Source organism: Myripristis murdjan, chromosome 13 (genome assembly GCF_902150065.1).
Source record: "Myripristis murdjan chromosome 13, fMyrMur1.1, whole genome shotgun sequence".
Taxonomy (NCBI): domain Eukaryota; kingdom Metazoa; phylum Chordata; class Actinopteri; order Holocentriformes; family Holocentridae; genus Myripristis; species Myripristis murdjan.
This window is the reverse complement of record NC_043992.1, coordinates 19,725,521-19,747,439: the sequence shown is the minus strand read 5'-3', so window position 1 is coordinate 19,747,439 and position 21,919 is coordinate 19,725,521. Positions and strand designations below refer to the sequence as shown.

Below are 21,919 nucleotides of genomic sequence, written 5' to 3'. Positions count from 1 at the left end.
ATTCAAAGCCAAAATTAAATTGGCAATTAGGGTGTCTTGCCTTTTGTGCTTTTCTCAGCTCACAACTATCTGTGCAAGTCTTGCTATCGCGCCTGATTGTCAATGTTCGATGTGTCCTTTCAGGATGATTCAGACGACGAGCTCCCCTCTGTGAAGCGAGCGCAGGCCCGCAAGAGGCAGAGGCACGAAGCTCTGTTTGGCTCCCAGAGCAGTGACGGGCTGGAGTTCATCGACTTGTCGTGTGAAGAAGGAGAAGAGACGGCAACCTCAGAGGTACGTCACATTCTACATCCTCCTGTGACTCAGAGAAATGTATCTTCTGTGATCGTAAGCGATAGTGGAGACCTTCCCAGCATGTTACTTAAGGTGGTAACTGGAAGGCTGCCGGTCCTGCAGCTGCCTTAAAGGTGAAATCTTGTGAATCCCTACCTGCATACAGGGAGGTTGATAATGGCTGCTTCTGCACTCTGACATGCTCTATTTTTTTGTTCATCCCTCCAAGACATGTATGCATGTCTGTGTAAAAAAAAAAAAATCAGTTTTCCAGTTACACCTCTATAATCTCTTAGTATTATTTGGATGTGCCTGATGTCTTATTTTGGACACACTTGTTCTATTTTCTCAGGACAATGAATTGGATGGCAGTGAACTGGACTCTTCCAACGATGAGGAGGAATGGAGGAGTGACAGCTCAAGGTATGAAGCTTTTCATATGCCAGGCTGGGATCAGATAAATAATCCCAAAAGCTGTCAATTACAGAAAAGTGCTTTGTTGACTTTTAGGAATTTTCCTGGCAATGTCATGACTTCATATGTCGCAATAACAAGTTTGTGCTCAAGATATTACGCCAACCAAAAATAGTTATAACAAATTCTTTTGTTCGGACAGCCACACGTCCAGCGAGTACTCCGACTGGACTGCAGATGCTGGCATCAACCTGCAGCCCTCTACCCCCTTGTCGTCACGGAAACGGGCACGGCGCCGGATCAGCAGCTCAGAGGAGGAGGAGGAGGAGAACGAGGAAGAGGAGGAGAAGCAGCAGAGTGATGAGGAGGAAAAACCTGGAGCGAAAAGCAAACAGAAGGCAAAGAAAGCAAAAAGCAGGACGCCCAAGGTTAGTAGGTGAACGCAGTGCATGCTAACCACGCTCTGGGCCATAACCAATCAAGAGTTAGACACAGCAGAATTAGTATTATTATGCCAGACAGTATTGTAAATTCTGTCACTGAGTGAATTTTTTTCTGTCTTCATTCTCCATTCAGCGACCGAAGGCCAGGCCGCCTGTCAATAGAGAGGTGTCCAATGAATTCCGACCCTCGCCATGGATCACTGATGTCATTCCCAGGAAGTCTCCTTTTGTTCCCCAAATGGGTGACGAGGTATGGAATGTCATGTAATATCAGCAGAAATGCTGACCTGCCTACTGTTGCTGGTGTAAAAATGTCTCTTTATTTGGTTCATTCAGAACTGTATTTTTATTAGCTGATGTGTGTTTATTGCAAAGAGTAACAATTGTTAAGTTTTACTAGCTGGCTGTGCAGTTGGCAGGGCCACACTGCAACAATTTCAAGTTAAGACTAAAGTCTTCTTACTGGGCACAGCAGGTTTACCAAAAGGTTTATATAATACTATATTCGAAGCTGAAGACCAATTAATTGGTTTGAATCTCTGTGTCTGTCAGGTGATCTACTTCCGGCAGGGCCATGAAGCCTACGTTGAGGCAGTGAGCAGGAGTGAACTGTATCCCATCAACCTGGACAAACAGCCCTGGAAGAAGATGGAGCTACGGGTAAGACTTAGACCAAAGTAGCAATTCTATGCAAGTCTGTCACACAGGATTTTTATAGTTTCAAAGTACAGTGGAAACCACTTACGGTGATCATGTCCAAGCGGAGTTTATCACTACAAGTGAATGACAATTATTTGTTTATTTTTATTATTGTTTATTATTGTTTCTCTGGCCAATGACCATCTAATCAGCATTTGTTTATTGATTATATGAATATAAAGTAATGACAGACACAAAAACATTCAATGTTTTTGACTGTTTCAAAATACAGTACACCTGCTGTAAGCGCTTTTCAAATTATAAATTAAATTACTGCATAATATTTGAGCCAGATGGGATTCAGATTGAGAATTGCAAACTGTAAACGATACTGGGACCTTTGCCAGTGTGCTGATTCTGTGTCGGGGCCATGTCAGGATGTCAGGAAAACCCACAGCTGTTGCCCAGAGAAAGCAGTTTTTCCCCTACTGGAGAAGCCCCTGCTCCCGATGGTTAAACAGCCTTACACCCCTCAACAGTTTTTAGTTTTGGTTTGAATATTTGATGAAGCCCTGCTTCTATTGGGATCGGCATTTATTTGCAAAAACACATAACCATACCAGGCCAATAAAAGGGACTTGGTGTTGAATTGTGAGTTGGCTTTTAATTGAAGTTTTGCTGTAGTTCAAATTATACTTAGACTATAACCAAGCCTGATCACTGTGACTGTGAGCAGTATAAGCAGCGTCCACTGAATTCATGACCACCCTACATCTTTGTAGTCTCTCAGCAACCAGAATATAGATTGAGTTATAATAAAAGTTACCTTGAACCTTGAACCTTGAGTCATAAATCTGCAATGTGTATAAACTGAGGTCAGGAAAAATGTGTAACTTTAAGGCATGCTGTGTAGAATATTCAGAAAATTCCATTCCAGTTGAGCTAAAGCGAGCACTATTTTGATAAAATTGTGTTTTAAATGTTCTTCATATTTGTTCATTTTAAATATAAATGCAAGGTGTTGTTAATTTCCCAGGACCAAGAGTTTGTGAAGATCACTGGGATCAAATATGAAGTGTGCCCTCCGACACTGTGCTGTCTGAAACTGACTCTTATTGACCACGGCACGGGCAAAATCAGCGACAAGTCCTTCTCTGTCAAGTAAGCGGCTCAGTGAGAGTAGAGCAGTTTAAATGTTGCTGCTTTTCTTATTCTCAGTCTGTGCTGACATTTGCTGGTGTCCTACTTTAACATTTTATGTATATTTACATACTGATATACTTACTTATTTTTATGAGAGTTTCATTTCAAAACAAGAGACACTTAAGAATAAAAAGTGTAATCCTCGTATGTATTTTTTAATACTAACAGTTGGTTTTGAAGCATTTTTTTTTTTTGGGAACAAAATAGATATACCACTTTTTCCAATCTATAGACTTACATATCTAAATTATCTCATGTCCAAAGGTAGCTTGAAGTCTGTGAGATTCTGTTACTGTATCCCATGTGTCAGTATTTAATGTCAGTTGTCAGTTATTGTGCACCAGCATCTCCAAGATGAAGCCTTGTGCATTTATTGTACTTTGCCTTGAAAATGACTCTGATTCTCCTGCAGATATCATGACATGCCGGATGTGATCGATTTCTTGGTGCTGAGGCAAAATTACGATGAGGCACTTCGTCGAAACTGGCAACCAAGTGAGTTTATATGATGATCCCTTTCCTCTTTGACACAAGGCTCGGTAGCATCCTCTGTGACTGCGTCTGTGTCATCAGTACAGAAAGCAGAAATCCATGCATTGGATCAGTGCTCCCAAGTAGTGAATTTATTAATGTTGCTTTAATGTGCGATGTGATGTTCATAAATTCACCCTGGGAAGCACTCAGCTGTATTCCAGTGCACAGCTTTATTTCTTTTGTTCAGGTTCTGCTTCTCAGTCCTGGAACCTGGTAAACTATGCTTTTGTGGATGTGTACACACACTGTGTCAATTCAGTGTTTCATCCACCTTCTACACAGACAGGCTGTCTCTGTCATTTTAAAATAAATGCAAGGAAAGTGTATGTGTCACCTTTTGGCTCAATAAATGTAAATTCGAGAGTCCCCCAGACTCCAAACCTAAAATAATCTGTCACTTTGTGGTTCTGTGTGGTCTGTCTTTATACAAACCATATTTAGATTATATTAGATTGAATAATTTGGCATTTGTCATCATAGTAGAATTTCACGTCATGATGGCATTCCTCAAAAATGTGTTTAGAAATTTGAGGGTGATATATTTTTCTGTTTATTGTGACATGCATTTTCTCTGATCCCCTGACTTTGATAATCCTTGTGTCCTGTGCAGATGACAGGTTCCGATCGGTGATAGATGACGCCTGGTGGTTTGGGACCATCATCTGTCAGGAGCCCTATCAGTCCGAATACCCCGATAGTCATTTCCAGTGCTTTAAAGTCAGGTGGGACAAGACACATGCAGTATGTCTGGGTTTAAGCCCACACTTTGATTTTTGAAGAATGGTGGTTTACAATGTGATGGAGATTTTCTGTATATTACCACATGTACATGACCATGACCACGTTTTTTTTTTGGCACAACAGAATTATTTATTGGCTAATTTGCTGCAAAAAAAAAAAAAAGATTTGGGTGTTGATTGTGGTGACTTGTCTTTGAATTTGTGGTTTGTGTTGTCACCAGATGGGACAATGGGGAAACTGAGAAGCTGAGTCCTTGGGATGTAGAGGCTATCCCAGATGATGGTAAGTTAGAGTCAACACCATCTTATTGCTGTCACATTCACAAACACATAACCACAGACAGAGCAGTACTGTTGTCACATAATCCATAATAAAATCCACTGGTGAGTCCAGCTGCATTTTCTGGGGTTTTTCTAAAGTCAGGAGATCACTAACTGATGTAGACCAGTCAGTCTAATGTAAAGCAAGTGCATCAGAAAAGAAAATAAAGCACTTCATCATACAACAAATCCTGAAAGGCACTGAGTGTCACAGATTGATAAATAGTTAAAAGGTGAAGGTGAAATTTTCTTTGTAATCATCAATTATAAAGATAAGGGTTTTGTCCGTCTTTTGTTCCATCTATGCTCTTTATAACATCGACCTCAAACACACAGATACATTTAATGTATCACTGATAGCACTGACCATTGGAAAAATGCACTGGATTGTGTTGCTGGCGGTGACTTTATCTCTGCACGTTCAGCAAGTTTGTTTTTGCTGTGCTCTGCAGCCCAGCAGCCAGACACGGAAGGAGGGGGCATCCCAGTGACGGCAGAGGAGATGCGTGAACTGATGTACAAGCCGCTGCCAGGAGAGTGGGGGGAGAGGAGCAGGGACGAGGAGTGTGAGCGCATCATCGGCGGCATCGACCAGCTCATCACTGTCGGTGTGTATGCAGGTTTTTTTTAACTCACTCACTCATTCTGCTGATTAAGCCGTGCTCATTCAGCTCGGTGTATCTGCAAGTCCTTAGAAGTCTTAAGTGGTCGAAGTGTAGACTTTACAGTATTAATATCTTAAAGGACCATGTCAGTGATTGTGCATGTTGCAAGCGTAGTACCTACAAAATGTATATACTTCCCATTCCTGCTAATCTTTTCCCAAAGACGCAATCGTATTTTAGAACTCCGATATCTTGTGTCCTACTTTTGTCCAGCCATTGGTTTCCATTCATTCTTCTACAATATTAAATGAAGTTTCAGAGACTTAAAATTTTCTTCACACCAGCATTACCGTAGTCAAATCGTCCACATTCATTTTCCTAAAAGCAGCAGCGTGTTTAATCCAGAATAGTCCAACAGGGTGCTAATTTTTGGCCTAAAAAAACCCCCATTAAAACCATCAATTGCGTAGCTGAACTTTGAAAGATGTTAATGGGAGTATTGATCCTCCTGTGTTTATTATTATTACATATTATTTATTGTGTTATGTTGTAGTAAATAAAGTTGGTCAGCAGGTTTGACTCAAATGCCCGCTCTAAGATTATTACAGGACAGGGTTAATATAACATGTCGGACATGTTTAGTTTCATCACATTTAACTATCAAGGTCCATGTCAGATTATGATCAAACAACTTTACACTCAAGCTTAGACATAGAGTCACCCATTCTTAACCAGATTTGCTTTTTTTATTTCATTTTTTTTTTTTTTAATTTCATAACCCAAACTTCGTATTGGTTCTCTGAAACAGAGATTGCAGCTCCCTTCTCTGGTCCCGTGGACATCGTCCAGTATCCCACCTACTGCAGTGTGATTGCTTACCCAACAGACCTGGGCACCATCAGACTTCGACTCATCCACAGGTTTTACCGGTCAGTCCACTCTTTCAAAACAGTATCTCCTGTCAAAAAAATCTGTCGGGGAGGCAGCTTGTGTTTGCAAATGATTCACAGCAGTCTGATCTGCTTGGATTAGCAGGCAGGTGGGATTCACTGCTGTCACGCAAGGGAATGTGTATCAAATGGACTTTGAAGTGTTGCCCTGTATTTACATAGACTTTCTGTCTCTCCTCATGCTATGTGACAGCCCCCACCCATCTGGTAATGCAAGCAAGTCAGCAAATGGCAAAACAGCAAATTGTTTGTACCTTTGTCTGTTGATCTCATCTCTGATCTCATATTGTCTCTGGATGTATTAAGGAGTCTAATTAGATGTGTTTAGATATTTTCTGCAAGGTAAAAGCATGGTGTGAAGGAGACAGTGTGTGGTGCATGTACTTACTCAGCTCTGGTGATGTTCATAGGCGCTTGTCAGCATTAATTTGGGATGCCAGGTACATTGCACACAACGCCCGGACTTTCAACGAGCCAAGGAGCAAAATCGCCCACTCGTCAAAAATCATCACGAATGTCCTCCAAAAGTTTGTCAAGTATGTTCCATTTGTGCTCTTTTTGTCTAGACTAGTGTATTTGGAAAACTGCATGACAAAACACAAGTGGGTCACAGGGGATGAGAAGCTGGGTTCCCAGCCATGTTATGGAGTCAAAGACATTATAACTCAAATGAGTCTGAACTGAACATGTCAGGGTAGTTAAATAGTAACCTAAAATAAGATTTGTTTGAATAAATGCACACAAATGCAAAATCAATTTTTGGGAGCAGGAAAGAAAATATTGGAGGATGTGGGTTGCTTTTAAGCGTAGAGTTCAGAAATAGCAAACGTGTGAAGAGTATATGATGACACAAAAGTACAATAAAAATAAAACTTATGTACATTTCCTTTTAGACTAAAAGTTGACACATTTTTCTCCTCCATTTCCTTAGTAATCCAAGCTGCACAGATATCATGGAGATTTACAATGCTGTTGAAGAGATGGATGATGAAGATGATGAGGTAAATTTGGCTTAATAAAACAGCTAAAACAGAATTCCCTTTTCCTCAAATGCCTGTTATTCAGTGTTATTCACTTGGTTGTGCACCGCTGCTAATCAGTTTGCTTGGTATTATCAAGCCCTGCCTCTTGCATGAGATTGAGGTCAAAGGGAATATTATGATCCCTTTTGTTTGCTTGAAATATGAAGCTCTAAAGCACTGAATTTATATTAGTATGGTGCCCTCACACTGCGCAGTGTCAATTCAAACGTGTGCTGCAGAAAATGTGTATTGTTTGAGATGAAATCATCTAAATTTGTACATTGTCTACAGGATGAAGATACAGAGGCTCCTGGTACCTCCTCTGGACACAGACTGCGTCAGGTAAATAAAACAGATTACATATTGAAGTGGCAATCACAGGGCTTGGACACCATGCAAAAATGAGGCCAGGATAATCAAGTGTTCTGCAGAAAACAATGTCTTTATTGTGCAGTATTTTTTTTTAATATAAATTACAAAAGCAGAAGCTGCGGTCAGCACAAGTGAAGGTATGAAACTGATGACTAAGACAGAAAAGGACGTTCTTTATGCCAGTGGATTGTCTCTCCAGTTTCTGATAAATGATACTCATCAGTTGAGGATTCGAGCGCCTCCTCGGACATGCTCTCTCCCTCTTTTAAAGTGGGAGTTATTTTCCCCTAAAAATGCAAGGATGCCCCCATCCCCCAAAAAGGCAACATAAAACCAAAGTCCTTCCTCTATAAATGGTAATGGTTATGTTCATCCTAGATCACAAGCATTGAATAGCAAAAACACTATGGTGTGTTTGGTTGTGTTTTTCTTTTTTTTTTTTATTTGATAAGTCCAAGGGAGAGTAACTGAAAGGTTACTCTCCCTTGGACTTATCAAATTCACGTCATGACTGCGTGCTCTCCTCACTGTTACCAGCACTCGGTGGAGGTGTTGCCAGACAGAGATGCCTGGAAGGACCAGTGCAAGAGTCTGCTTAACTACATATTTGAGTGTGAGGACTCAGAGCCCTTCAGACGGCCCGTGGATCCAGCCAACTATCCTGTAAGTGAACATGCCACACTTTTTTGATGCTGGCATTTGTCAGTTATTATTAATCTCGGTTGGAAATTTCAAGTAGATTTCAACAGCCTTTCGTACTATTTTTATAGGACAAATTCCTTTTACACATCAAATTAATGAAGCTCTGAAAATGCTGTTTATGACATTTAAAGAATGCAGGGTTCACAGCTTTACAGCTTTTCTGTAACCATAGAATGATCATGTAAGAGAGAAGTGCTGGGAAAGGAAAGGGGGCGTTAAAGAAAAGGTTTGAAATTATATATTTGGGAGCAGTCGCAGTGAGTAGAGAAGGGAGATGTGACTCATTCAGGGGGAGAAGGTGAATAGATCTTCTCTATGTATGTTGCTTTGGATAAAAGCATCTGCCAAATGTGAATTGTACTTGTAGAATATTTGAAGATGAATTTTCAGCCTATGATGGGAGATGGGGAATAACTAGCTGTTCTGACTGAAGTGAGGTGGTATTGTTTTGTTTGGTATTTCAGTGTGCCTAAATCCTGTTTTGTTTTGTTTTGTTTTTGTTTTTTTTTGTGCATCTCCAGGATTATCATGACATCATTGATACACCAATGGACTTTGGCACAGTGAAGAAGACCCTGGAAGAAGACCGCTATGAGAACCCCGTAGAGCTGTGTAAAGATACCCGTCTAATCTTTGCTAATGCTAAAGCCTACACTCCCAACAAACGCTCCAAGGTACGGGGACTAGTTCAGTCAAAATAGGAGGAAAAATGACAGACAGATCCCTCCTCCCTTACGAAACACATCACGCAGTCATTAACATTAACATTAACATAACATAACAGTTTGTGTGTATATTTTTTGCATGTCTGATCTGCATCTTTTCCGTTGGTTCTGTTCTAGATTTACAGTATGACTTTGCGGCTCTCTGCCTTCTTTGAGGAGCAAATCCGAACAATCATATCTGAGTATAAAACTGCTGTCAAGAGCAGCGAGAGGCTTCGCCGCAGCCAGAGGTTCAGAAAGAAAATGGATCAGCCAGCCCCCGGCATGAACACAGCAATGAGGTCTGTTTCATTTCCCTGCTTCTCTTTAGCTGGACTTGTTGGCGGTAGAAATGGGTTTTTGATGGTGGTAGCAAAGACTGCGATCAGTGGTTGCTCTGGTGGTTCGTTGGGTTGAGGCATAGTATAAACTCTATGAGGGGTCATGAGTTCAAATATGACTAAAGACCTTGAGAGCTTGTCATCTGATCTTTTCTTTCATCTCAACTAAAGCAGAAATGACAGAGATTTCATTGGAAGGGGATTTGACCTCACCCAAAGTACATGGTTTAAAACCTAGGGCTGTACCTGACTCACAATTTTCAGAATCGCCTGTCAATCAACTCTCCGTTGTCAGTGTCACCCCCTCTACCCTGTCTTTCTCCACGATGACTGTCTAAAAAAGCGGAAATGCCAAAAAATAATCAAAAACATAATGTATGTACTTAATCTGATTTTTAAAGTTTCATTACTCTTTTCTCCAGTCAAAAGAAGACTGCTGTCAAAACTCAGGAAAAAGTGGAGTCAATGTCGGTGACCAAATCTACCTCAGCCAAAGTGTCTGTTCCTGAGAGGGTCACGAGGAGTCGAAGCAGCAGGTCAGGCCACAGCTCCTCTGAGGGCGACTCGGCCTCCAAAGCTGCCTCTTCAACACCAGGTACAGTTGTTTCTTTTTACCGTATTATATAGCAGATTTGATGCATAATGTATTCAAATACATGCTGGGTCACAGTTTTGCTTTGAACGCATTATGGAATTGGAGAGGAGAATGGCAGGCTACTTCTACTGCATTGAGAAAGAGACTGCACACACATGTTCCACTTACACCCTTTTATGAAGACAACATTTCAGTCTTGACTTGGGATCTTTGTTGGGTCACACAATATAGGAGGACAGCACGTCCTTTTATATGCATATGTTCTGTTTGATTAGTATAAAACCACCAGGAAACAAGGGTTGCAATAAAATGTCCAGTTTATTCATTAAATGAATGTTGATTGCCATGATACATAAACAAAAGAAGAAACAATCTGGCCAAGATCTGGCCCATAAATCCAAACTATGATCAGATATTTGGATATTAAGATTCAAGATTCAAGAAAAACTTTATTGGCCATCACACTGTGATAGAAAATTGCCTTTTGTTCACAGGCTCTCTCAGTCTAAAAACAACATAAAACCATCAACATCTCCAGCCATAGAGTACCATAAACATTTCAGTAATGACTGGCCAAACTTGTACTTCATCATAATATTACACAACAAATTAAATCAAAGATTATCCATTAACCTTCATGTCAGTTCACAGGAAAACCATTATCCCATTTAATTAAACTGCTTCTTATATTGAAGGTTATTCAAAAGACACATGTCAAACACCTACACACACTCAATTATGGTGAATGCGTTTGGAAATAAACAAAAAGGAAATCCTTTCTCCAGGCCTCTATTTATAAAGAGGGAAATACTACCGCAAGTACACTGAACCACCACTCAGCGCCTCCTTGTGGAGATAAATGGAAATGAACTTGCAGTTTCTAACAGGTGGCATTCTGCACACTGTAAAAGACAACCAAGCCCAAATAAGCACAGTGTTGCCACGGTGACTTTGCTGGAAGTCTGCATGTGCCTCATGTTATACCTCAGTTTGTCTTCAGACAGACAAAATGCTAATTCCAAATGTGTAGAATGAAGAACTGCACACGGTGATCTGTGCCATGACATGATACAGATTAACTTTAACCGCTTATGTAGAGTGACAGTTTGATGCATCTGTTTCTGGGCCTCCAATTGAATACAGAGTTTTGAAATTTCTGTGTGGTATGTTCTTACACGTGCACCACGCTATAGTGTGATGTGTAGGTTTACACAGTTTGGATGATGCACCTTTTTCACCAATTCCGCATAAGTTCCTAAATAAGGACTTTAACCTCAGTTAGTTCGTTGTCCCAGTGCTTCACTAAAAGTGCAGTCCCATGGCACATCTTATTGTGAAGCTGTATCCCTCTGTGCTGTTTTTGGTGGTTATATGAAATTCATGGCTAAGATGTGAATATTCATAAAGTTAGAAATTCTACAATGATGATTGCTTCTCCCATGGGGAAAAAAAGAATGTGCAGTGTCTCTTCCTCTGTTTTTAATTCTGTATGAGAGACAAAAATAAAAGCTTAAGTGGTAACTGCTGGAATCAAGTACTCAATATTTACTGAACTTTTCTACCTCAGAGTCTGAGAGTGAGAGTGAGCTGCCACTGACTGAATCAGAGGAGGAGAAACGCCCAGGTACCACAAGGCACCATCGAAGCAGAGAGACTAGAGGGAAAGCAAGGGTTAAAAGAAATGCTGGAGCCAAGAAGAGAAAAAAAGGTACACCGATAAAAACCCACTTCTCAATTGTTGTGCTTTATTCCACCTAATCAGGAACAGTGGGAGGGCAGGAAACATTCACCTCACAAGCAAACTTTAAACCATACACAGTCTAAAGTTGTGTATTAAAAAACTAAAAACAAATCACATCACTGACTAAACATTCTTCTCTGTGTTGCCAGTTGCAGAGAGTGACAGCGAAGAGGAGGAGGAAGACGAAGACGAGGAAGAGGAGGAATTGTCCAGTGAAGGCGAAGAGAGTGAAGATGGACAGGGGTCCTCCCACACCTCGTGTCGTCGCTACCCCAGCAGGACTAACCCCGGCAGGAGCACTCGACTGACTAGGAACAGTGCAGCCGCAGACAGGAAACGGACAGGTAAGTGGTCACATGTTTATGATATTAACTGAATTATTTAAATATGTAGTTTTAAATATGAAGAGTTCATTTGCAAAAACAGATAAAAGCCATTCTTAAAATGAATACACCTTTTTCACTGATACTGCTTGGAGTACACACACACACACACAAAGCATGATTTAGGATAATAAAAATTATGCCAGGCTAAATAAACATATAAAAATAGAAATAAATATAAAGTAAATTTTAATAAAATTCCAAAACGTTTAAAAAGGTTTTAATAAATTCAAATGGAGATATCTGTTTTTGCAAATGAGCTCTTCATATGTAGTTTTAAAAGCCCTCCAGTGCATCACACTTTTGTGGATACAATCACCAAGCTGGTAGAGGCAAATAATAAAACTGCCGTAGCATCTAATAAGTTAAGGAATTTGCATCCCTTTTTGTAAGTCATATTTCAATATCCAAAATCAGAGACAACATCTAGTCTTATATCACAGGATCGTTATATCATCCAGCCTAGTACGTGCCCAAAAATGCTTTCCTTCATAGAATGGTGTATCCAAAGACTGGCGTCACTGTCAGCTAATATGCTAAATGTCGTTTCTGTCTCATGTCTTTTAGAGAGCAGAGCTCAAGTGAACGGTCACAGTAGCAGGTCATCTCGTCGGGACAAGCGACGCCATTCGGACTCTGACAGAGACATGTCCGAGGGCTCTGACCGGGAGGAGGAGGAAGAAGAGGAAACGATGGGTCGCAGGTCGCTGAAGAGAAAGACAGCCAGGGCAGCTGTCAACAAGATGAAACTCCTAGAAGCATCCGATGAAGATGACGACGATGATGGCGAGGAGAATAAGCCAACGAGGAGCAGCAGCCGCCTTCGCCATGCCACCAGGGCCAGCAAACGCACTGCGGTGATCCAGAGCAGCTCAGATTCTGACGAAGACTCATCAGCACAGGGTAGGCAGGAATCATCAGAGAATCATTTAAGTGCTTCTCCTTTTAACTTTAAAACCTGATTCTTATTGAACGCACCTGAACTGAACATTTTTGGTGTATTCTCAAATGTTCAGCAAGACTTTGGCCTGTGAAGTGATAAAAAAGACAGAGCATTCAAGCACACGGATTCTAACATGCAGGGTTTACTGCATAGTTTACAGACCTTGCAAATGTAAACAGCCCTTTAACAGCCTTAAAATTTTCATTGATTTTAGGCACATCTTTTCCTTCAATACTGTGAAGACCTCCAAACATTCTAGTTCACTTGACATGCACCACCATTGCCAATATGTTGATCAGAAGTTTTGGCTGTGTTCCTCTCTCTAGCTTCCCAGAACACAAAGGAGTCTGCTGGTGAATCTCAGGATGAGGACAGCAATGAGAATGATGCCTCATCGTCCCACCAGCAACAGCAGAATGGAGACAAGAGCTCCAGCAGACACAGAACAAGAGACACTACCAAGACTAAGGGAAAGGGTGAGCTATAATTGATTAGTCACATTGTTTTCTTTTACTTTTTTCCTTGCGATGGATGTTGTTCTAATTTGTTATTTGTTTGTTTTGTCCACCCCTCTTTTTTTTAGATGTTTTGTCCCATGTGAACGGACATAGCGCAAAACATCCCAAGTCCGATAGTAAATCTGAGGAAGAGGAGGCTGCAGAGGACAGTTCTGCAGAAGAGGTGAAGACTGAAGAGGACAAGGCTGCTGTGTGTCAGAAGCCCTCAAGGAGCGCAGGGACTGCTCCAGCTGGGAAAAACAGGATTGCTCTGAATGCAAGCGAAGAGGACGAGGAGGAGGAAGAGGAGGTAGAGGACACTGTATGCAGAACCGCACGCCGCAAACCTCCCATCAGCTCAGATGAAGAGGACAAAGACCGCAATGCCCAGAAGCACCCACACCAAAATGGGAGAAAGTTGGAGAAAGAATTCCGCAAAGACTCCGGGAAAAAGAGTTCAGTTCCATCATCCAAAAGCCAAGATCAACAAACATCTGCCTCGGCTAACAACGTGGAGGGCACAGAATCAGAGGAACTCAGTGACGCTCCAAAGAGATTTAACTTGCGCAAGAAAGGACTGAAAACAAAAGATGAGGAACACGAAGAAAATAGCTATCACTCTGATGAGGAGTCTGAAGCTGAAACACAGAAAAAGAGGCCGACGCGAAACAAGAGCAAACCTAAACGGCCTCGTGGTGCCACCTCTGCCTCAGAGAGCTCAGAGGTGGAATTCAAACCGAAGAAGAGGTCAAGGAGGAAGCAGTCTACTGGGTCGTCCGACGAAGAATCTGATAAGTCGGATCACAACACATCAGACAGGCGGTCACGCCTCCGAGCCCTACCAAAAAAGAAATACGTGAGTGACAACTCTTTTTCTGAGGAGGACTCTGCATCTGAAAGTCGGGGGAAGCACAGGAACGGTAGCTGCAAAGATGCTGTCACCTCTGGCGAAGACAGGCATAAGCGGGGGTCTAGAAGAGCTTCTCCCAGCGGAAACAAGCAACAGCTGTCTTCCAAGAGAAAACGTATATACACCTCTGACTCTGAAGACAGGGGGGAGGGGGGCGGAGAGAACGAGTCGGTGCCCAAGAGTAATAAAAATAGCAAAGAGACTAACAAAAAGTCAGGCTCCTCCAAGCGCCTCAAAAGGGAATCTCATTGCAAGTCCAAACTGGAGGATGGTGACAGCAAGGAGGACACCTCTTCTCAAGCTTGCTCAGACGAGGAGGAGGACAATGCCGGACGTTCGAGGAGGGGGAAGAAGGACGCGAGGCGACCAAAACAGAAACGAAAGGAAAGCTACAGCAGTAGCAATCACAGCTCTGTCTCAGAAAGCGAGCAGTCGTCTTCAGCCTCTGAAAACTCATTTGCCAGCTCAGGGTCACACAGCAGTCCAAAGAGGAGGGGTCACAAACGATGGTCCAGGACCGGCGAAAGGACTGCTGCCCGCCGGTCGAGGCAGCGACCCCGGCGGGCCGCCTCAGAGGAAGCAGACAGTGATGAGTCATACAGCAAACGGCAGCGAAACACACGCGTGAACACCCGGAACCGGGGTAAACGGACAGTAATGTACAACGATAGTGAATGAAGGACTTAGCAGCTTGGAAGTACAGGCTTTGGAGGAGAGAGAGAGACATTAACTGGAGACCTTGAAGACACTTGATGGCCACGTTATGGTAGTAGCACTGGAGTCCTCAAGAGAAAATGCTGTGAATCTGTTTCATTCAGGGATATTTATATTTTCTATGAAAAAAAAAACATGTTTATAGATATAATACAAATTCAAGCATTTGAACTGCTGGTTTTCACAAGGATAAAGAGCAAAACACCTCCTCCCATACTGCTTGTTGTGATTTGGCCAGCAGAGTAACCATTCTGGGGAATATTGTCAGCTTGGGTGCTATCTAATATACCTCTGTTTAATCAAGCATATTGCTGGCTTGCACTAAGAAACACTGTAATGAGGTATTTCATACACTAGTTTTGCATTAGAAACTCAGGGGTCAACTAAGTTTACTGTAGTCTCAGACATGCAGTTGTTTTTTGTAAAGTTAAGAGCTAGGGAAAGGACAAGAAACAATTCCAGGATGGCAGATGTCCAAGCACACTCACTGGGACAGAACTAATCCATGTTCACAATCTTTTTGACTACAGCACTCCTTTGTAAATCCACACAATTTATGCTTGACTGTATTGTGAGTTGAAATGAGCCAAATTGTACAAATATGAATTCCTTTGCCCCTCTTTTCTTTATTTTTTTTTCTTTTTTTGATTTTTGAAAACTTTTGTGTTGTATTCTAGTCAATAGATGTAAATATGTGATTGAGAATGGAATCGTCTGAAAGGTTTATGACGATCATTCAGTAGCAAAGTGTTTATTTAAATTTGAGCATTAACTTCTTTTTTTTTTTGTATGATGTTTAACTGTGTTGTCTTGCCATATGTCACAAATGGGTACTTTTTTTTTTGCCAAGTACAAGAAACCAAAAAGTACTTATTGCAAAATACTGTGATTTCTCATATTGGGAAGACATTTTACTGTTGCCCTGTGTTATCTACTTTCAGTATTGAATTCCTTTACAGAGTTAAACATTTTTGCCAGTCACATGGTTTAGTTTTGTTTGTTTAGGGGAGGTTTCTAAATACAGTCATATAAGAAATTTTGCTTAATGTCTTTCGTACTACACCTTTAATAATAAACAGATTTCACAGGAAAAATTATAACTCAATGTGGTTTTGGAGTGCAATGAATGGGTTATTCCTCTTATTAATAAACACATCGTTTCAAGGTTTATTCTGTGTGTGAGTCGCTTTACAGTCAGTCTCTTTCAATCTTTGAAGGTGTAAACATCAACACGAGCAATCGCTGATAAATATATTAGTCCATGCCAATTTCACTGTAATGTAGAAATCAAAAAGTGACATCAAAGTGATAGAACAGTGATAAAATAGGAGAAAAATATATGATTAATGATGGGGAATTCTTAGGTGTTTAAGTTATGACTGTGTGTGTGCATATGTGTCTATCCAGACATAGATTATCTAAAAAAAAAAAAAAAAAAAAAAAAAAATATATATATATATATATACATATATATATATAAAGTAGATTACACACTATTTAGATAGATAGGGATATAAACGTAGCGGTGACACTTTGATTCCTGAATAACCATGACATAAACATGCAATATTAAAGTATTTGGAGATGGGTTGTGATCTCTTTCTCTGTGTGTGTCTGAATTAAATGTCCGGTCATACCTCACGCACCCACTAGAGGTCTCCCGCGTGTAGGCCAAACTCAGCCGCCACAAAAACTACAAACCACGGCATCGCGCGAGTGACGAAACATGGCAGCGCCCTGTCGTCTCGCACTTTCGACAAGTATTTATTTTAAAAGAATATCATCTCCGTTTATTATTGTCGTTTAGGGAGACATATAAAGTCAGTTACAGCGTTGTATTATTTTGACTGACACACTGAATCACGTTTGTTTTTTTCAAGTTTAGGATTTTGACACGTGCTCTGTCTTACGAAACTGCGAGCTGGAGCGGTGAGCTGGTTTGGCGTTGATAGCTGGTTAGCTAACATGTGGGAGCTGTTGTGTGTAGTGAATTGATACTTAATGACTCCTAGCAACATTGCCTGTTCGGCAGACTAATTTGCTTTTCATTTCGCCGAGAACAGTATTTTCGGAAATACATATCGCACAAGATATGTGTTTGACTTGTTGCTGGGAAGGTAACTTCATTTAGAGCTGAAGTTTAGCATGTCCTCTGTCAGTCCCGACCAGCGCATGCTAACGTAGCCGTCAGCTCAGACCAGCCACAGCAGAAAAACAAACAGGGTTAGTGCACAATGTCCGCCTGTAAACACCTGCTCCACCTCGTGAAGCACGGGGGGATCCGGGGCTGTGTGCGGAGACATGTCACCACATGGTCACCTGTCGGAGCTGCCTTCAATGCCAAACCCCACAGGAGACTGGACCTGTTTGAGAAGAGCGTGGTTTGTACCCTGTCACATTAAATTTGTACACGTTTCTGTTATAATACTGTGCTGCAGTGCCAGTGCAATAAAATAAACGTTGTTAGTCTGTAACATGAATTAATCAGTGTTGCAGAAACCGGCCACCAGTCCTGACCTCTCTCTGTGTCCTGTCTTTACATTTTGGCTGTGACCTCCGGCCGCAGGGTTTGTTTGGTGTGCCGGAGCTCAGCTCTCCTGCAGGCTTCCAGGGGGCCACCCAAAAAGCCCTGAGAGACACCCAGCGCCTGGTGGACACAGCCTGCAGCTGCTCCCCAGGGGTTCAGACTGTGGAGGCCTTTGATCAGCTCTCTGATGGTCTGTGCAAAGTGGCTGATCTGGTAAGTTCAAGATCTATCATTTGTGTATCAGTGGCACTCATGAAGGCATGGATTAAAACAGCCACCTCCTGTGTTTATGATGTTATCATACAGAATAGTGAAAAAAGTGAAAATGTGTTAATTTGAAATGTATTCTGGGTAAAATCGAGGCTATAGAGTTGTTTTTTTATGAGACAATGTTGTTACAAGCAACTCTCAAATGACAAGAAGACAAAGTTCAGGCCGTAGTTTTTAAATGGACAAATCACTTGTCCTCTTAGCTGACTGACCTTCACTTGGTAATCGGCATGGTAGTGGACTAGTTTATTATTTTCCAGTTTCTGATACTGATAGAGCTGCAAGATTTGTAATCTGAAATGGATGTAACTTAAAATGTAGCCCAGTGCAATATGCAAGTAAATGTACTTCAGTTAAAGTTAAAGTATGGACTTGAAGAAATACTCAAAGTGTACATTAGCTACATCCGCCCTTACCTGCTGCTCATGTATTGCAATACTGTATAGTTACAGTGTGCTGTATATTCGATCATGACATCCTTCAGTTAAATCATCAAAATGTTAATGACCAGCTCATTTTACAAGAAACCTCATGTTATAACTGCAATTTTTCCTCCCTGTTACCAGGCAGACTTCGTTAAAGTAGCACATCCTGATCCAGCGTACCGGGAGGCTGCGGAGAAGACATGCGTTGAGATCGGCACAGTTGTGGAGAAGTAAGGTGCATTTGATATTGATGCCACCATGAAAATATTCTTTTAAAGCTGCACGCCACAGCACACATAGCAAATGACGGTGAAGTGTGCTCAAAGAGTAAATTTTGATATTCAGTACTGGGAGAAGATACACTATATGGACAAAAGTATTGGGACACACCTCTTAATTACTAAATTCAGGTGTTTGATTCAGTCCCATTGTCAGGGGTATATAAAATCAAGCACCAAGGGCAGCTCTGGTTCCAGTGAAGGGAAATCTTAATGCTTCAGCTTAACAAGACATTTTGGACAATTCTACGCTTCCAACTTTGTGGGGACAGTTTGGGGAAGGCCCTTTTCTGTCCCAGCATGACTGAGCCACAGTGCACAAAGCAGCTTCATAAAGGCATGGCTGGCCGAGTTTGGTGTGGAAGAACTTGACTGGCCCACACAGAGCCCTGGCCTCAACCCCATCCAACACCTTTGGGATGAACTAGAACAGAGATTACGAGCCAGACCTTGCTGTCCAACATCAGTGTCTGACCGCACAGATGCTCTTATGGGTGAACGGGCAAAAACTCCCACAGGCACTCACAAAATCTTGTAGAAAGCCTTCCTAGAATAGTGGAAGCTGTTCTAGCTGCAAAGGGGGACCAACTCCATATTAATGCCTATGGATTTAGAATGGGATGTCATAAAATCCCCTAAAGGTGTAATGTGTAGGAGGCCCAATACTTTTGTCCATATAGTGTACTTGTAGCAGTACCACATGAATGCTGGCAAAAAATACTGTTTGTTTTTTCAGTGTTTCAGCTGAAATAGATGTTGAGTAGCTTTTGATGGGTGCTTACATTCGCTGGTTGTATCTTTCAGACTGAATACTAACGTTGAGTTGTGCAAGAGCCTAAAGAATCTGCTGGACAACCCAGACATTGTGGCTCAACTGGACCCTGACACAAAGTAAGATTTACTATCAGTTTATTTAGTCTGTGGTTCTCATATTGCTCCTGTACCCCAAGTGCTCAAAATCACACATTATCAGAGAATAAGGACATTGGTGAAACCATATATTAGACACAGGGTTAAATTTTTTCTCTGCAGATTTGTGTGAATTTGATTAGGAATGATCCGGTAAAGAGAGAGATTTTCCTGTTTGCCTTTGCAGGCGGGTGGCAGAGTTGTTCATGTTCGACTTTGAGATCAGCGGAATTCATCTTGATGAAAAACTGGTGAGATGGTCAATAATGTTTTTTCATGCTTCACAGTAACTCAAGATATACAGCTGTAAAAAGGCTGGTTATGTACAGACACCACAAATTTTTACCATATTTGTACTGTCCAGTATAACTGACTGACTCGTTTTATCTTTATTCCTGTGCAGAGGAAAGAGGCAGTCGCCCTCCACGTGAAGCTCTTGGATCTAAACAACGAGTTTCTGGTTGGTTCTCACATGCCAAACCGCATCGCAAGGTCTGTCATTCCTGAGCATCTCCACTTGCACTTTGCACAAGAGGGAAGCTTCATCCAGGTCGGGGGATTACACGCAGACTCCCCTGATGACTTGGTATGTGTTTTGATCTGGGCCAATGAAATAAATCCCTCTTTGCTCAGCAGGAGGCGCCGTTGTCTAATAAAACACTTATCTGCATCAGCACTGTTTAAAGGTGTTTGAGGATGTGTTTTTTGGCCAGTTACTGAAAAAGTATTTGAGTTTTTTTTTTTTTTTTTAATAACATTGGTACTAGTTGGTGGAAGCCAACAAACTGTAAGCCCTCACCCTCACAATGTATTGCAAGTAACACACAACAATGTATGAAGTCAGAATACAGCCAGTCACAGAAAAGAGAAAACAAGGTAAAAGAGTGCAAGAAATAAAAATAGCAATATATGCAAAACAATACAATGCAACTATTGACGTTCATGATCCTTAAACTTGTTTTGAACTGTTGACCAATAAAGAGGGTGTGCTAGACCTGTGCCTTGATGTTATGGTGCTTTTTGACAATCAGTGTTGTGATGTATTGCACATTTCATTCTGCTCTGTCTGTCACTTGCAGGTGCGGGAGATCGCCTACAGGATTTACCTCTATCCAAATGCAGATCTGATGGAGTGTCTGGAGGAGCTGCTGAAATGCAGAAACAAACTGGCCAAACTGGTGGGCTACGAGTCATATGCACACAGGGCTTTAAAGGGAACAATGGCCAAAACCCCAGGTGATGTGCTCTCATTACTCTCTCCTGTAATATGCACACTGTTCCTGAGCAACAGTATTGTATACAGTAAATGAATAAGTGAATTGATGTGGTTATCATTAGTCCTTGATGCCCTTAAGATTGTGAGATGGTTACTTTTCATGTCTCAGTATCTTGTTGATTGTTTCAGTGCTGGTAGCTTTTTGTCGTTGATCATTCTTATTTTGATGTCTCTTACAACCCATGTTGGTCCTTTTGGCTATTAGCCTTGTATATGATCTTGAGCTATAACTCTATTTTTATTTTCTCTGCAGAGACGGTGATGAACTTCCTCCAGCTGTTGACAGACAAGCTGTCACGCAGGTACAATCTCCCTCAAAGTTTTCTCACAGATCAGAAAAATCCATAGATCTAATCTTCACTTTGTAACTGTGACCAGATTTTTCAAATGATCTTTTAAGTCTGTCATGTGTTAACCAGACCCCATCCAGCTCCCAGTGGTGGTGCTTAATCTCTTTTTGTTGTGTGTGTGTGTGTCATTTGTACTCTTGATTTATGGTTGCTAGAGGAGGACTCAAGATATAAGTGCTTTTCTTTCCAGTTACTTGTAGTTCATTAGGCCATTTGATAACAGCATGATGCCATATTTTCTTAAACAGCACAAATACAAGATACAGGTGATTGTGCATCTTTGCTGCCATCAGCCTAGTGCATTCTGGGATATGCTGCAGCCCAACCATGGCCCTGAGTAGAAATAAACATAAAATTAATGAATGTATTAAAAGAATAGAGTGAATTTGGACTGTCCAGTGTCAATATTCATCTTATAATCTACTTTCTATCCATTGACTCTCAATGTAAATACCGATCTTATTATTACTTGATTTTTAACACAGTATCAACTTTGTGTCAGGGAGGTTTAAGTTGATTATTAGTTGATAAAAAGTTCGTACTAAGTTGGTGTTATGTTGAATATTGACAGTGGACACTACAAATAAAGTGTTAGCTTGTTTTTTACACATGTATTTGTTTATTTTTATTGTGCAGAACAGCCAAAGACTTTGACATGATGAGGGACATGAAGAAAAAACTCAATCCTCGTTACTCTGTGAGTGTTTTTTCCTGCTGCCGGTGCCACTAAATATTCTGACCTGACACCAGATAGGCCGCTTCACCCAGCGAGGTTTCTCTTTTCAGACTGAATGATAAATGTTTGGCTACTTGTATGGCACGCTACATTATATCCCAA

The 21,919-nt window shown here is 41.3% G+C and overlaps 2 protein-coding genes across 2 annotated transcripts in view; both read left to right on the top strand.

Annotated features, from left to right (window-relative positions):
• brwd1 (bromodomain and WD repeat domain containing 1) overlaps positions 1-16,216 on the top strand; it is a 33,563-nt gene extending 17,347 nt beyond the window's left edge. Inside the window, exons 22-44 of the mRNA XM_030067571.1 lie at positions 124-273; positions 626-696; positions 890-1,115; positions 1,264-1,380; positions 1,683-1,790; positions 2,806-2,930; positions 3,385-3,467; positions 4,117-4,228; positions 4,468-4,529; positions 5,020-5,175; positions 5,981-6,101; positions 6,533-6,658; positions 7,054-7,123; positions 7,436-7,486; positions 8,054-8,179; positions 8,740-8,892; positions 9,061-9,224; positions 9,686-9,858; positions 11,426-11,566; positions 11,749-11,943; positions 12,550-12,885; positions 13,252-13,401; positions 13,509-16,216. Coding sequence (XP_029923431.1) covers positions 124-273; positions 626-696; positions 890-1,115; positions 1,264-1,380; positions 1,683-1,790; positions 2,806-2,930; positions 3,385-3,467; positions 4,117-4,228; positions 4,468-4,529; positions 5,020-5,175; positions 5,981-6,101; positions 6,533-6,658; positions 7,054-7,123; positions 7,436-7,486; positions 8,054-8,179; positions 8,740-8,892; positions 9,061-9,224; positions 9,686-9,858; positions 11,426-11,566; positions 11,749-11,943; positions 12,550-12,885; positions 13,252-13,401; positions 13,509-15,010 — 4,518 coding nt within the window. The 3' untranslated portion in view covers positions 15,011-16,216. The remainder of the gene's footprint in view (positions 1-123; positions 274-625; positions 697-889; positions 1,116-1,263; positions 1,381-1,682; positions 1,791-2,805; positions 2,931-3,384; positions 3,468-4,116; positions 4,229-4,467; positions 4,530-5,019; positions 5,176-5,980; positions 6,102-6,532; positions 6,659-7,053; positions 7,124-7,435; positions 7,487-8,053; positions 8,180-8,739; positions 8,893-9,060; positions 9,225-9,685; positions 9,859-11,425; positions 11,567-11,748; positions 11,944-12,549; positions 12,886-13,251; positions 13,402-13,508) is intronic.
• A 1,064-nt stretch (positions 16,217-17,280) lies between these two features.
• Positions 17,281-21,919, top strand: part of LOC115370128 (mitochondrial intermediate peptidase) — a 30,291-nt gene continuing 25,652 nt past the window's right edge. Inside the window, exons 1-9 of the mRNA XM_030066994.1 lie at positions 17,281-17,427; positions 17,613-17,786; positions 18,410-18,498; positions 19,351-19,437; positions 19,643-19,706; positions 19,859-20,041; positions 20,535-20,691; positions 20,985-21,033; positions 21,718-21,778. Coding sequence (XP_029922854.1) covers positions 17,281-17,427; positions 17,613-17,786; positions 18,410-18,498; positions 19,351-19,437; positions 19,643-19,706; positions 19,859-20,041; positions 20,535-20,691; positions 20,985-21,033; positions 21,718-21,778 — 1,011 coding nt within the window. The remainder of the gene's footprint in view (positions 17,428-17,612; positions 17,787-18,409; positions 18,499-19,350; positions 19,438-19,642; positions 19,707-19,858; positions 20,042-20,534; positions 20,692-20,984; positions 21,034-21,717; positions 21,779-21,919) is intronic.